Source organism: Astyanax mexicanus, chromosome 16 (assembly GCF_023375975.1).
Source record: "Astyanax mexicanus isolate ESR-SI-001 chromosome 16, AstMex3_surface, whole genome shotgun sequence".
NCBI classification, from domain to species: domain Eukaryota; kingdom Metazoa; phylum Chordata; class Actinopteri; order Characiformes; family Acestrorhamphidae; genus Astyanax; species Astyanax mexicanus.
In genome coordinates, this window is record NC_064423.1 from 11,687,501 (window position 1) to 11,703,887 (window position 16,387).

The window sequence follows — 16,387 nt, forward strand, 5'->3', positions numbered from 1 at the left end:
CACTACAACGCACACATAATAACACACACACACACACACTATAACACACACACACACACACACACACACAACAGCACACACACATAATAACACACACACACACTATAACACACACACACACACACTATAACACACACACACACACACAATAACACACACACAATAACACAATACACAGTACCACACAATATAACACACTATAACACACACACAATAACACAATACATAGTACCACACACACACACACACTATAACACAGAACATGCACTCCAACACATGTTCCAGCACACAAACACTATAACACACACACACACTATAACACACACACACACTATAACACACACACACACTATAACACACACACACTATAACACACACATAATAACACACACACACACACACACAATACACAGTACCACACACTATAACACACACACTATAACACACACATAATAACACACACACACACACACACACACACACACACACACAATAACACAATACACAGTACCACACACTATAACACACACACTATAACACACACATAATAACACACACACACACACACACACAATAACACAATACACAGTACCACACACACCAACACACACACACACACACACACACACAATAACACACACACACTATAACACACACACACACACAATAACACAATACACAGTACCACACACTATAACACACTATAACACACTATAACACACACACTATAACACACACACACACACACACACACATAATAACACACACACACACTATAACACACACACATAATAACACACACACACTATAACACACACACACACACACTACAACACACACACATAATAACACACACACACTATAACACACACATAATAACACACACACACACACACACACACATACACACACACTATAACACACACACATAATAACACACACACAATAACACAATACACAGTACCACACACAATAACACACTATAACACACTATAACACACACTATAACACACACACACATAATAACACACACACACATAATAACACACACACACTGAACCGTGTTCAGTGTATTTAAAAAGTGCTGTTTTAAATCGCTAAATGTGTGTAAAGCAGAAAATTTGTTTTGAGTTTTGGAGAAGAGTTTATATCCTCTGTGTTTCAGTTTAAAGAGTTGTGCTACATGTGTCATTTTAGTGTGTTAGTAATTGCAGGCCATTTTTAAATAATGAAAAACCACTGAATTTAAGGTGTATTCAATCTTTTAAGTGGTATTATATGCTGTGTGTATGTTATATTGACTTGTGACTTGTGAACATCTCCACTTTAATGCCTCAGCTGCTTTAATCAGCGCCATAAACCCCCGTCAGATCCCCCGTAACTCCCTGTGCATCCCGTCCGGACCGCTCAGGAAAGATCCAGTGGAAGGATCATGCAGAACCGGAGGAGCGGAGCTGCCGAGGGAGTGGAGTTATGATTGGTGTACAGGAAATGAGAGATTTTAACACTTCATTCCTGTCTCGGTTCCAGCAGTGTAACATTTGATTAAGACAGATGGTGGCGAGTGTTTTGGTTGAAGAGTGTGCCGGGGTGCTCTGATTTCAGCGCTCTAATGCGAGGCGTGCTCCGGTGTTGATCTAACACCGCCTCGGCCGGGCTTTAGCCAATCTGTGCGTAATTGTTTAATGTGCTGAATGTGGATCTGGAAACCGGGCGCCGCAATCCGATCGCGTAAGCCGGATTCTGAGGTTGATTGGGGTCTTTTCTCTCTTCTTCTGTCCCAGGGGATCATGGGATAGCACCGGAGGACTGCACATCTCCAACCCCGGTGCCAGGGACGCTGGGGTCTACAGGTGCACGGCCAGCAACGAAATGGGATCAGATTCGGAATCTACGCAAGTGCTGTTGGCTGGTGAGTGACACACTTATCTCAACTTCAACTGAGTTCAGCTCAGTTCAACCACTGACTCTACTGACTACTGACAATGCTCATTGCTATCTTACACCATGTCAACAGTCTATTTTCACACCTCGCGCCCTCGCTTTTAAAATAGCGTCAGAGTTTAGGAACATTTTTACGCCAATGGACGTAAGTGGTGGTCTGGAAGTGAGGTGTGTTCAGGTAAATATCTGGCATGTTTAAATCTTGGTGGTGGGAAATACAGGTGCGCCACTGACTGAATAAAACCCTGACAACAGTCAGCTCTCAGTCGCCCAATCCTATCTTACCCATGCAGGAGCATCATGCACTTGTTACACACACAGACGCACTGCAGAGCACAAACACGATTTTTACATCAACAAAAACAGGCTGGTCAACAAACGAGAAAACACAGGCAATAATTAGCAATGAGTGTGTGGATTGAAGGTGTATATATATATATATATATATATATATATATATATATATATACTGTGGGGAACAGGTGAAATCAATACTCTGGTGATATACATCTGACTTCAGGATAGTGTCGTGTATAATGGCATAGGATTGCGTGAGGGGTTGATGTCAGTGTGGGGTGCATTCTGGGTATTGTAGTCTGGATACTGGACAGTGCAATTTGCTAAGGGACATTTAACTAAATATTACTTGTGCTGATTGTATGATTTTAACCCTTTATAAGCTTGAGAAACACCCCAAACATGTATTTAGTAACTCAATCTGCTCAAGTGAGTAAATTTAAACTCAAGGATTGTATATGATTGTATGTGAAGTATACATGTTGTTTTTTATTTATATAAGCTGATTTTTATTTTTATTTTTATCTGACATTTCTCTACAGAACCTCCTGCCATCACAACCTCCTCAAGGAACGTGTCTGATCTTCACAGTTCCAGTCTGAGAGTTCCAGTAGGGGGAAGAATCAGTGCTCGTTTAGGTGCCAACCTCACCCTGGACTGCCTTGTAACAGGTCAGTGAGATGCACACACACACACACATACACACACACACACTATTACAGGGTTATGAAAAATAATTATTGCACACTTTCTGTAAATTCTATAAACTTCATTTCACTTCTCACATATCACTGTGTTCGTCTGCTATATGATACGATATATATATTTAACTGAATTTTCTGATCCACAACAACCAATGATTTATAAAGAAAAATAATTAGGGGTGCCCACACTTTTTCATATCACTGTACTCTGTGGCCACTTAATCAGAAACACTTTCTTTTTAGTTCCACTTTGTTTAATACTGTAACCCCAGCATAAGCACAAGGTACAGTAGTAGTAGGGGTTTCTAATAAAGTGGCCAGTGAGTGAAAGAACCACAAGGTACTATAGTAGTAGTAGTAGTAGTAGTAGTAGTAGTAGTAGTAGTAGATGTTTCCAATAAAGTGTCCAATGAGTAAAAGAAGCAGAAGGTACAGTAGTAGAAGGTGTTTTTAATAAAGTGTCCAGTGAGGGAAAGAAGCACAAGATAGTACTGTAGTATTAGTAGTAGTAGTTGGTGTTTCTAATAAAGTGGCCATTAAGTAAAGGAAGCACAAGGCTCAGTAGTATTATGTGTTTCTAATAAAGTGGCCAGTGAGTGAAACAAGCACTAGGTACTGAAGTAGTAGGTGTTTCTAATAAAGTGGCTAGTGAGTGAAAGAAGCACAAGGTAAGTGAAATTAGCACAAGATAGTACTGTATTAGTAGTAGTTGTTTCTAATAAAGTGGCCATTAAGTGAAAGAAGCACTAGGTACTGTAGTAGTAGGTGTTTCTAATAAAGTGGTCAGTAAGTAACAGAAGCACAAGATAGTACTGGAGGAAAGGAGTTTCTAATAAAGTGTCCAGTGAGTGAAAGTATCAAAACGGTACTGTAGCAGAAGGTGTTTCTAATAAAGTGGCCAGTAAGTGAAAGTATCAAAAGGTGCTGTAGTATTAGGTATTTCTAATAAAGTGGCCAGTAGATGGAAGTATGAAGTGGCCAGCTAGTGGTAGCACAGGGGCAGTGAGTGTATTAATGCAATAAAAATAACCTCAGATTCATATCTTTGAGTGTATTTTGAAATGCATATCTTTCCAAAACATGTTTTTTTTTTTAAATCAGATACTGCTGCTGTTGCTCAACAGAGATTTTACTGTGAAGTCCAGAACCGTGCAGATCTTTGCTGTAAAGTCCTTCAGCCAAAGTGGTGGTTTTCTCCTGCATTCCAGCTTTACTTTCCTCACCCCTCCAAAAACAACCGAAGCCTGCTCGACTCCCTATCACACACTTCACACACACCATGGACGTATTGTTAGAGCGAGACAGTGCAGCGCAGTGTTTGTTTACTTATCTGGCGCTCCGTAGCCGCCGTCCGCAGGCTTTGAGTGTGGTGGCGGGAAAAGAAGGGGCTAATTGGGGAGAAACGGAGTGTAAAGTCAACGGGCGGCCCTCTTCTACAGGATTTATACCCGTTCCTCATCATTTACTGATGCTAATCTACTGGAGCCGAGCGGAGCTCCTGCTGTTTGATTGAACAATAATGTTTTGTGGGAGCCGAGTCGTGTGATTGGACGTTTGTAGTGACACTTTATAGCTTTGCTTTGCTGCTTAAGGGCTTGTACAGTAGAGAATTATTGTTATTTTGCTGCACTGTTTAAATATAAGGATATAATCAATTAGGTTCTTAGTTGGAAAAGGATTATACCACAGTTAGTTCCGACCCTGCAATGTGATTGGCTGAGAGGCGTTTTATGAGTGACTTTATTAGCCAATAATGCACTGTAACCGAAGCTCTCCATGTATTACTCCACCACACACAGGTAAGCTAGCAACAATGCAGCGCTTACAAACCAAATATAAACCAAATACAAACCAAATCGATTTCATTATTCAGCACTGGGAGCCGCTGGATCCCATAGACACCCCGTGCAGAAACACTGTGGCAAAGGCAAAGACGCGGTCCCACAAATAAATAAGCCCAGCGATTCAAAACATATGCATTATTACACACATTATCAGCCACCAATATCCAGGTGCTTAGTAATGGCCAATTCTGATCTCATCCAAGTACTTTAAAGCTGAGTACTGGCTGATACTAATCTCATCCAAGTACTTTAAAGCTGAGTACTGTCTAATACTGATCTAATCCAGGTATGTTAATGCTGAGTAGTGACTGAAGGTAATTTGAACCAGATCCCTTATTGCTGAGTTTCAGCTAATATTGTTTGCATCTGATTTAATCAGAGTACCTTAATGCTGAGTACTGGCCAATACTGATCTTAACCAAGTACTTTAATGCTGAGTACTGGCTGATATGAATCTAATCCAAGTACCTTAATGCTGAGTACTAGCCGATACCGATCCAATCTGAGTACCTTAATGCTGAGTACTGGCCGATACTGATCTAATCCAAATATCTTAATGCTGAGTACTGGCCGATACTAATCTTAACCAAGTACTTTAATGCTGAGTACTGGCTGATACTAATCTTAACCAAGTACCTTAATGCTGAGTACTGGCTGATACTGATCCAATCCGAGTACCTTTTTGCTAACTATCAGCCAATATTGTTCCTGTCTGATTAAATCAGAGTACCCTAATGCTGAGTACTGGCTGATACTGATCTAATCCAAGTACCTTAATGCTGACTACTGGCTGATATGGATCTTATAAAGGTACCTTAATGCTGCTCTTTTTTTAATGCCCCTAATGTGGAAGAAACACTGACAGAGCAGGTGTCCCAGTACCTTTGTCCATTTAATGTAGGTCTCCTTTATGTAGATGTTACAGTAGCACCTCCTAATGGTTGGGAGATGGAATGTCTGATTGCAGTGGCAGGACTAAACTCAGTCACGTCTTAATGAGCGTAGTGAAGTTATAGCGTGTGTGCTAATGTCTCACCTGTTTGGAACAGAGTGCCTGTCCCCCAGCCACGCGTCTTTTACTCCGGCTTCAAAACGCCCCCCCGCCCCTGCCCTCCAGGCACGCATCCACTGCTACTCAGCAATATGTCAGTCCTAATGTCTCCACACTGTAAAATAGTGGGCCATAAACTCAGACTGCAGGCCATGTGCTACTCATTACAGCAGACAGGGGCATCCCGGGGGAGCAGGCTGGAGCGAGGCAATTTGCATTCATTATACCCATTTGTAGGAATAATTTGTGGCAGTGGGCCAGCCTCTCGACGCTGTGCCCGACCAATCACTGCTCTCTAAAAATGACCATCAGCCATGAAGCTGATGCTCGACTCCTGAGATTCTGGATAAAATCAGGCTCTACTTCGACTGTATTCTGTTCACACTTGGCTTTAAGATGCGTTTTGTGTTTGATTAGTACCTGGATCTACTTTGACTGGATTCTGTTTACACATGGCCTTAAAATGCATTTTGTTTTAGAAAAGTATTTGGATCTACTTTGACTGGATTCTGTTTACACTTAGCATTAAGATATGTTTAGTTTTTTAAACAGTATCTGGATCTACTTCGACTGGATTCCATTTACACTGGCAGTAGGATGCATTTTGTTTTGAAATATTATCTGAATCTACTTGGAATCAATACTGCTTACTCCTAGCAGAAACATGTGTTTTGATGCCGAACAGTGTCTGGATATTCTTTGACTGGATTCCGTTTACACTGGTATTAAGATGTGTTTTGTTTTTGAACAGTATCTGGATCTACTTTAAATGTATTTCGTTTACACTTGCATTAAGATGCATTTTGTTTTAAATAGTATCTGAATCTACTTTGATGAGGTACTGTTTACACTGGCATTAACGTGTATTTCATCTGGATAGTATCAGGATCTACTTTGACTGGATTTCGTTTATACTGCCATTATGATGCTTTTTGTTTTGAATTGAATCTGAATCTACTTTGACGAGGTACTGTTTACACTTGGCATTAACATGTTTAGTTTCTAGCTCTTCTTCTGTTTACACTTGGTGTTAAGATGCGTTTTGTTTTGTAACAGTATCTGGATCTACTTCGACTGTATTCCGTTTACACTTGGCGTTAAAGATGTGTTTTGTAGTATCTGAATCTACTTTGACTCAATACTGCTAACTCCAAACAGAAACATGTGTTTTGATTATCTGGATAGTATATAGATCTACTTTGACTAGATTCTGTTTACACCTAGCAATAACATTTAGTGTTTAGTTTCTGTATAGTACCTGGATTCTATTTACACCTGGTATTAAGATGTGTTTCCACAGTGTTCCAAATTATTATTATTAAGTGATATTTTTCTCAGACTTTCCTGAATGGGCAATGTAAATGTCAGTGCAATTTCTAAGTCATGACCTGTTAAGTATAAATCCAGTTTTATTGTATAAACCTTCCAATGAAAACAGCATTAAAAAAAAAAAAAATGCGGCACTGTTCTGCATTATTAAGCAGGCCACAGGTTTCAAGCAATATAGGAAAGAAAAAGGATCTCTCTGCTGCTAAAAAGCGTGAAATATTACAGGGTCTTGGACAAGGTATGAAAACAATAGACTGAATGTGAACACCTGTGTGAGAAATGAGCTTATCTTTCCTAACTATTGATTGACAGAAATGTGTCTGTGGTGTGTGATCAGGTGTTCCTCAGCCGTTGGTGAGCTGGCACCGCTTGGAGGGTCCTCTGAGCTCCACTGCCATCCCGCTTCCAAACGCCTCCCTGCTGCTCCACAACCTCACACTGCAGGACGACGGGACCTACTGCTGCGTGGCTTCAAACCCCCTCAGCAAAGCAGTTTCATCCAGCATCATCCACGTAACAGGTGAATAAAAGTATATTAAAGTGTATTACTCCTAAAGTTAGAATTAGAGACACTCTAATTCATCTATGCTAATAAACAAATAATTTATGGCCATATAAACCTCGAAAAATCAATTAACATGATTGATCACTGACACCAAATGCAGTGTTTTTGGGTTTATACTTGGCTTTATAAGCTAGGCTAACATTGCTAACAAACACTGAAATTAGAACTGAATTTATCAGGTACCTAGCTAAAAAGCTGAAGCTGTAGGTTTTCTTTAGATTAAATGTCTCATTTGTTCAAGCTAGCTCGCTGGCTAGTTGCCTGATCATTTCAGCAGCGTGCCGTTGCCGGTAGCTGGAAAATAAAGGCTAATTGTTTAGCCTATTGGGTAGCTTGACTGGGCCGGCGCTTTAGCCTTCTAAACCCATTAGCTGGGGATGCTAAAGATGCTAGCCCAATGTTTCAAGCCCAATCATGCTAGCTAGCATGATGCTAATGCCGCTTGACCTACGCTATCTAGCCAGTCGCTAATGTCTCTTGCCCAACACTAGCTAGTGTCAGTGGCTCCGCTAATGCCGCTAGCCTGACTCTCTAAGTCCAGTCAGTGGCTCCGCTAATGCCACTAGCTAGCGTGCTGCTAATGCCGCTAACCCAACTCTCCAAGCCTGGTCAGTTGCACTGCTAATGCCGCTAGTATGATGTAGCTAGCGCATTGTTAATGCTGCTAGCCCGACACTTTAAGCGATAGAATTGCCTCAGTCGCCCACAGCAGGTATTATTTGGGTACTATTTTTAGGATTTTTAGTAAAAATTACCAATACTTATGTGGTGCAACATTTTGTTATCTTATTATTGAGTAATGCCAGGTAACAATTTGATGTAAATGACAAAGTTCAACTTATATAGCGCCTTTCTAGAAACCCAAGGACACTTTACAATGAACATGTTTTACACACAAGCACATTACACATCAACACTCATCCACACACCGCTGAGAAGCGGCAGCCAATAGCGCACAGCGTACTCTCAACGAAACGACCGTCCACCTGGAGGACTGCATCTGGCACTACAGCAATTACCCAGGACAGAGTGCCAATCCATATTTGGGCACACAGTCATACACACACATTTACACACACACACACACTTACATACATACCACACACTTTACACATACATGCCAGATCAATTTAGAGTATTCAATTTTCCAGATCAATTTAGAGTATTTTTTTTTCTGGGTAATTTAGAGTATCCAATTTACCTGATCTCCATGTTTTTGGACTGTGGGAGGAAACCCACGCAGACACGGGCAGAACATGGAAATTCCACCCAGATAGGGACTTGAACCCAAGCCCCCAGTGCTGGGAGGCGAACGTGCTAACCACTAAGCCACCGTGCCGCCAGATGGGGCAAAAATGTTGGAATGATTGTCCAAGTCCATCATCCAAGGCCTTACAGCAATTCTGTAGTAGAATAGCCTTTACTGTTGCAATTAAACACTGAAATATGTGACTTTATTGGTTTAAAAATATTTAATTTGTTTTCGGTTTATACTGTATGTAGTATTTGTTGGGTCAGCAGGGGCGGAGCAGAAGGAGCTGAACAGGAAGCGAGTGGTGATGGCCTCTCGGATCGGCACCGTCATCACCGTCACACAGGGGGATATTCTGAGAATAGGTAAGATAAGTTCTTCTGTTAACTGTGTGAGCAACAGAGGATTGTTTATCAGATTGGTATTAGAAAAAAAACATTAACATAAACTTAACTATAGTTGAAAATAAAAAAACCCAACCATGAATTTTGAGATATTGAATTTTTGGTTACTAAAAACTATGGCTTAAAGGGGACGTATTATGCATTCATTTTTATTATTATTATTATTTTTTTGTATTTTCAAAAGAATCCATCCAGCAGTTTTCTGTGAATCAGCTGAAAGAGTTTGGGGTCAGGAATCATATTCTTTAATGAGCCGGTTGGGTGGATTGTGTACAACCACCCTGGCACCACCCCTCTCCCGTCAACCCCTCACCCATCAGAGCCCCACCCACTAAATCAGTGGAAGAGTCACTGTTTCAATCATTTTGGTTGAGAAGCTCGGCCAGCACACACCAGAATTAGCAAGCAGACTTTATCTGAGTGAGGGATCTGTACCTACTGCCCATATACTTTCAAATATTACGTTTTCTGCTTTCTGCTATTGCAGTTACATGAACTAGCTTGTCCTTGTTTTGGCATTTAGCACTAGGTAACAATTATGTGTGGTCAACGCTGAGCATAAACATGGTGTGACTTCCTGAACATGTTTTGTAAAGTCCATAGATCTGTTCTGGAAAATGTGTGTGAACCCTTTGGGATTACTTGGATTTCTGCATAAATTGTCATTAATTGTGTTTTGATCTTTATCTAAGTCACAACAATAGACAAACACAGTCTGTTTAAACTAAACATTGCTTGATGTGAATCATGCCTCGCACAAAAGATCAAGCTCTCAGAAGACCTACGTTCAAGAATTGTTGACTTGCATGAAGCTGGAAAGGGTTCGAAAAGTATCTCTAAAAGCCTTGATTCACATGTGTCCACGGTAAGACAGACAACAGTCTACAAATGGAGAAAGTTCAGCACTGTTGCTACTCTCCCTAGGCGTGGTAAAGTCCTGTAAAGATGACTGCAAGAGCACAGCTCAGAATGATCAATGAGGTGAGGAAGAATCCTAGAGTGTCAGCTAAGGATTTCTACAGAAATCTCTGGCACATGCTAACATTTTTGTTGACAAATCTACAATAAGGAAAACATTAAACAAGAATGGAGTTAATGGGAGGGCACCACGGAGGAAGCAACTGCTGTCCAAAAAACACATTGCTGCACGTTTAAAGTTTGCAAAAGAGCACCTGGATGTTCCACAGCAGTACTGGCTAAAAATACTGTGGACAGATGAAACCAAAATTGAGTTGTTTGGAAGGAACACAGCACACCATCATCAAAACCTCATCCCAACTGTGAAACATGGTGGAGGGGGCATCATGGTTTGGGGCTGCTTTGCTTGCTATTTAACTGCTTGATTGTTGACTGTTGTAAGTGTTATAGTGATTTCTGGACTGCCTCGTTTTTCCCTTTAGGCTGTCCTGTCGTTTCCAGTCCCAGAAAACCCATTAAGTGGACGTTTCAGAACCAAACCCTGAAGCAGGGGGCGGGGCTGCGTTACCGCATGCTGGTCAGTGGTCGCGTCCTGGAGATAAACACAATGACTGGCCGCTTTAATGGACACTATGGCTGCCAAACTTATATCGATGACCAGCTTGTTTCTGCCTGGATTCACGTTCTTTCACAAGGTGAGTGTGTATCAGTGTGATCTGATACTTTTTAAAATGGGAAAGCTGTTTGTAAATTAGTCATGAAGTGTTACGTCACCTATGTATAAGTTGTGAGGTGTTATCTTGTATGTGAGGTTGAACACTGGTCTACTGGTTCTCTTGGCAAGGCAATGCAAATTATCGTGTTTAGAGGCGAGACCTGACAGTAGGTGCCAGATGGATGGGTCATAATTTTTTCACCAGCTATCAGACAGTGTGTGTAGTGGGAAGATGACCTGTCTGTGTATTTGCACTGATTGTGTGTGTGTGTGTTGTTGTGTGTACAGAGTTTGAGTGGCGTTTGGGGGAATGGAGCGTGTGCAGTGCGAGCTGTGGGAACAGAGGATCTCAGATAAGAAAGGTCCGCTGTGTCGGAGCCGACGGGCAGGAAACACAACCGTCCTCCTGCCAGAACCGACCCAGACCAGCGTCCCTCCCACGACCCTGCAACCTCAACCACTGCCCACCCAGGTACATGCCCAAATACTCAGAACGGGATTAGTCATTCCTCAAAAAGCATTAAAATGATTTGGGCTGGGTATCAAAATCCGATACTACCAAGGTACCAACCGAAAGGTCTAAAAATTCTGAGCCAACACTCGCTCGTGCTGACAGCGAATCCTCAATGGGACGCGTCTCACGGCGGGAAGACAAAGGCTAGGCTCCCAGGATGCCACCACGGCAAATTCTGGACACTGCATAATCTAACTGTAACAATAGAGCATCAATAAGCTTCAGGTTAGAAATATAGATAACTGATGATAATCACACCAGCCCTGTAACAGATCATGAGCGCAAAATGCTCCTTTCCCTCCTCTTCCTTCGTGCTCCGCTCTTAAACTGCAGCCTTTATGACTTTAAGCTCATAATATTACCACTTTAATCTCGTAATATTATAATTTTTTTCTTAAAGTTTTTCTTTTTTTTAAGAGTGGCCATAAAACACTTTTGTTGATTCGTACTGAATTAACATCACAATTATGATTGTATAACCATACTACCACACACACTGGCGATTCATACTGGATTGATGTCACTTGTATTATAAAAGGTTTATACTGGATTAACATCACAGATATTATAGTTTAATTATACTGTTATACACTCAGGAGATTAATACTGGATTGATGTCACATAATACGTCACAGTTATTGTTTAACTATAACACTGGAAATTCATACTGGATTATATTACACTGGATGATATTATACAAAATATCTTCAAAATTTTTATTTCAGACTGCCAACAGATTCATACTGGATTACCATCATTTCACAGTTATTGTTGTTGAGCTATAAAAATACATACTGGAACATCTATACACAGTTCTTGTTTTATTATAAAACTATAAACACTGGAGATTCATACTGGATTAACCATAGTTATTATTGTTTAACTATAAAAACTACACACTCTGGAGATTCATACTGGATTAGAATTCTTCCATAGTTATTTGTTCAGCCCGCAAAACTATCCACACAACAGATTCATTTACACACTAGAGATTCATACTGAATTAATAATACTTCAAAGTTATTATTGTTGAACTACAAAAAAAAAAAAAAAACTTTTCACACTGGTGATTCATACTGGATTACCATCACTTCACAGTTATTATTGCTTAACTGTAAAAACTACACATGCTTAAGTTTCATGCTGGATTAACAACACTTTAAAGTTATTATTGTTCAACTATAAATACTTTACAAACTGGAGATTCATACTGGATTAACATCACTTTAAAGTTATTATTGTTCAACTATAAATACTTTACAAACTGGAGATTCATACTGGATTAACATCACTTCACAGTTTTTATTGTTAAATTATAACATCTTAACATACTGGAGATTCATACTGGATTCAAATCAAACCATAATTATTATTTTGTGCTGTCAAAACTACCTGGAGTGCAGATTCATACTGAATTCACATCTACTCACAGTTCTAATTGTTTTATTATAAAACTATAAACACTGAAGATTCATACTGGACTAATATCACTTCATAGTTATTATTGTTTAACTATAAAAAGTACAAATGCTTGAGTTTTGTACTGGATTAAAATCACTCCATAATTTTTATTTCATGCTGTCAAAACTACCCAGAGTGCAGATTCATACTGGATTAACATCACTTCATAGTTATTATTGTTTACTATAGAAACTACACATGCTTGAGTTTTGTACTGAATTAAAATCACTCCACAATTTTTATTTCATGCTGTCAAAACTACCCAGAGTGCAGATTCATACTGGATTAAAACCAGTCCACAGCTGTTCTAGAACTGGTAAAACGAATGTGTTTGTATTAGAAGTACATCGGCCGTATTCGTGCCGAGCACATCGACCTGCACTTTCTGTCTTTAATAAATTCTCCCCAGATGATGGATCACTTTATAGATCCCGAGCTCTGAATTCAGTAAAAGCCGAGCAGAATCCATCCTGAAGCCTGGAGCAGTGATGCTCCCGAGCGCAGGGCCGGGATTCAGGGCCAAGCTGCCGTTTGCCATTAAAAAACCCATCTGTCATCCACCTCCTAACATCAGTCTTTCCAGGAGGGATGGGCAAACACTTCCACCGGCCGTGAATCAGGCAGAATGAGTCCAGCAGGACCCTGCAGGAGAGACGAGCTGCTATCCTCACATCAGACATCCTCTCTGTCAGAACATCCCAGAACTTCAGCTCCACTAAAGCTGAAAGGACTTGGCTTTTAGAGACCCTGCTTTAACCTTAGATTCAGATTTAGAGCTGCAGAATTATCCCTGTTACTATTTTAATTAATGTTAAAACTTCTTCTATCTATCCATCAATCCATCTCCCAACAATTACGGATGCAATGAATTTCTGTAAATTAAATTGTTTGGCTGAGAATAGCAAAAAAATATGAAAAAGTGAAAGAAAAGAAGAATAATTTATTTTAAACAGTGACTTTTTTTTACTTTTACAGTCTAATGCTAATCAGATTTGCTGGGCAACTGCTTGTTGGGATTCTGATTTTCAATAATCTACAGATATGACATACATGTCACATTAAAGAGCAGGACCTACAAGTGCATTTAAAAAAATTAGAATATCATTAAAAAGTTACTTGATTTTAGAAATATGTTATACATCTATATCATACATGATTTTCACATTTTGAACTGAATCATTGAAATAAAGCTACTTTTCAATGATATTTAAATGTGTAAGATGCACTAGTGTTTCAAACTAGATTACATATCAATGTGTTTGTTATACAAATAATTTGATTGTGATTTACGTGTATATACAGCTCTGGAAAAAAAAAGAAACCACTTCAGTTTCTGAATCAGTTTTTCTGATTTTGCTTTTTAGAGCTATATGTTTGAGTGAAATTAACATTCTAAAAACAAAATTTTTCCCAAATTCCCAAATAAAAAAATCGATTTTCATTTAGAGCATTCATTTGCAAAACATTAGAAATGGCTGAAATAACAAAAAAAATACAGAGCTTTCAGACCACAAATAATGCAAAGAAAACAAGTTCAGATTCATAAAGTTCAGAAATCAATATTTGATGGAATAACCCTGATTTCTATCACAGTTTTCATGCATATTGGCATGCTCTCCTCCACCAGTCTTACACACTGCTTTTGGATAACTTCATGCCGTTACTCCTGGTGCAAAAATGTAAGCAGTTCAGTTTGGTTTGATGCTTTGTGATCATCCATCTTCCTCTTGATTATATTCCGGAGAAACCTTTTTCTACATTATTATATTTAATATATTATAAATAAAGTTATTTGTAGACCAAACACAAATGTAGTCTAAATTGAAACATCCAGAATATAACAGAAGCTTACCTCAGAATATCTCACTAATCTCTCAATAATAAAGTAAAAATTAATATAAAATATTCTGTCAATCTAATCATCAGCTTTAGTGAATATTCCCACTGGAAGACTGTAAGAAAGAACGCATTGTATTATCTTATCTCACTGTCTTTGTAAATACTTGTGAATACCGGACTAAAAGATCAGAAGATATTAATAATCAGATTTAATCAGCTTGGCTCCTGGTTGGAGGGCTGAAGCTGTGCTGTGTGTGTGTAGCGTCTGGATTTGTTTAGGGCTAAAATAAGCTACCTTCAGAGGAGCAGGAGGCAGATAGAGCAGGCTGAGTGTGATTTTCAGTGGTATGGATGTATGAAAGGATATCCACGCCAAAAACATCACCTGATTATTGCCATGCGGCAGGGCTTAGCGCATGAATCATCTGAATCTGTGAAAGCGCTTAGCGTCAGCTCCGGGCCGCTATGGGGGGAATCCTCTCACAAAGCCCGTCTTTGTTAGGATCCTGCCGCGCTGCTCCTCGGCCTGTCGTCCTGCTTCTCACTGCAGAAACACCCAATTCACTCAGACTCACACTGAGCTGCAGCGAGACGCAGCCTCTGTCTGAACATCTCAGTGGAAAAGATGACTCCCCTCTTCTTTTGGTCATTTTGCCTAATTTTTGCCACCTCTTATCAAACTATATAAAAAAATAAAAGACCAATAAGAGTTTCTTTGATTTCACCAAATTGAAAACCTCTGGAATATAATCAAGAGGAAGCTGCATGATCACAAACCATCAAACCAAACTGAACTGCTTGATTTTTTGCACCAGGAGTGCAGGCATATAGTTATCCAAAAGCAGTGTGTAAGACTGGTGGAGAAGAACAGAGTTATTTCAGCAAATATTGATTTCTGAACTCTTGCATTATTTGAGGTCTGAAAGCTATGCATCTTTTTTTGTTATTTCAGCCATTTCTCATTTTCTGCAAATAAATGCTCTAAATGACAATATTTTTATTTGGAATTTGGGAGAAATAGAATAGAATAAAACAATGATGTTCATTTTACATATACCTATACATAGCAAAATCAGACAAAATCAGAAACTGGAGTGCTCTCTTATTTTTTTTTCCAGAGCTGTATAACATCTGACAAACAAAGCAAAATATATGAGACAAAACAAAATAGTCTTACACGCGTTTACATCAATCTCCGTGGAAACACGTGCCCGAAGTGTAATTACAGTGCGTGGCAGTGGACAAACAGATATTTTATTAAACACGAGGTAATAAAACTCAGAGATGTGCGTCCAGACGAGACTAAAATTACCGGAGTATCACAGAGTTCAGTGAAAAACAGTAGATAATAGAGGACGTCTGAGAAAATCACGTACATGGTTGTTCCGGATGGTAATAAAATCACAGAGGACCCCCTAAAAAAAAAATAATAATTACCCCAGGACCCCCTGAGAAACTAATCCTGTCCAGACAGGGCTTTAGATTGATTGAGATTACATGCATATCAGATTTTACTTTATTAAAATTAAGTATAACAGTTTTTCGCTATA

At 39.5% G+C, this 16,387-nt stretch overlaps 1 protein-coding gene across 2 annotated transcripts in view; it reads left to right on the top strand.

Annotated features, from left to right (window-relative positions):
- The window catches only part of adamtsl3 (ADAMTS-like 3), a 214,658-nt gene that overhangs the window by 193,222 nt on the left and 5,049 nt on the right, over window positions 1–16,387 (top strand). The window contains exons 22-27 of one of the 2 annotated variants that reach the window (XM_022669516.2): window positions 1,785–1,912; window positions 2,784–2,912; window positions 7,507–7,689; window positions 9,253–9,351; window positions 10,791–11,003; window positions 11,312–11,495. In XM_022669516.2, the coding sequence (XP_022525237.2) occupies window positions 1,785–1,912; window positions 2,784–2,912; window positions 7,507–7,689; window positions 9,253–9,351; window positions 10,791–11,003; window positions 11,312–11,495 (936 nt within the window). The remainder of the gene's footprint in view (window positions 1–1,784; window positions 1,913–2,783; window positions 2,913–7,506; window positions 7,690–9,252; window positions 9,352–10,790; window positions 11,004–11,311; window positions 11,496–16,387) is intronic. The other variant, XM_049465585.1, reaches the window with a different exon arrangement.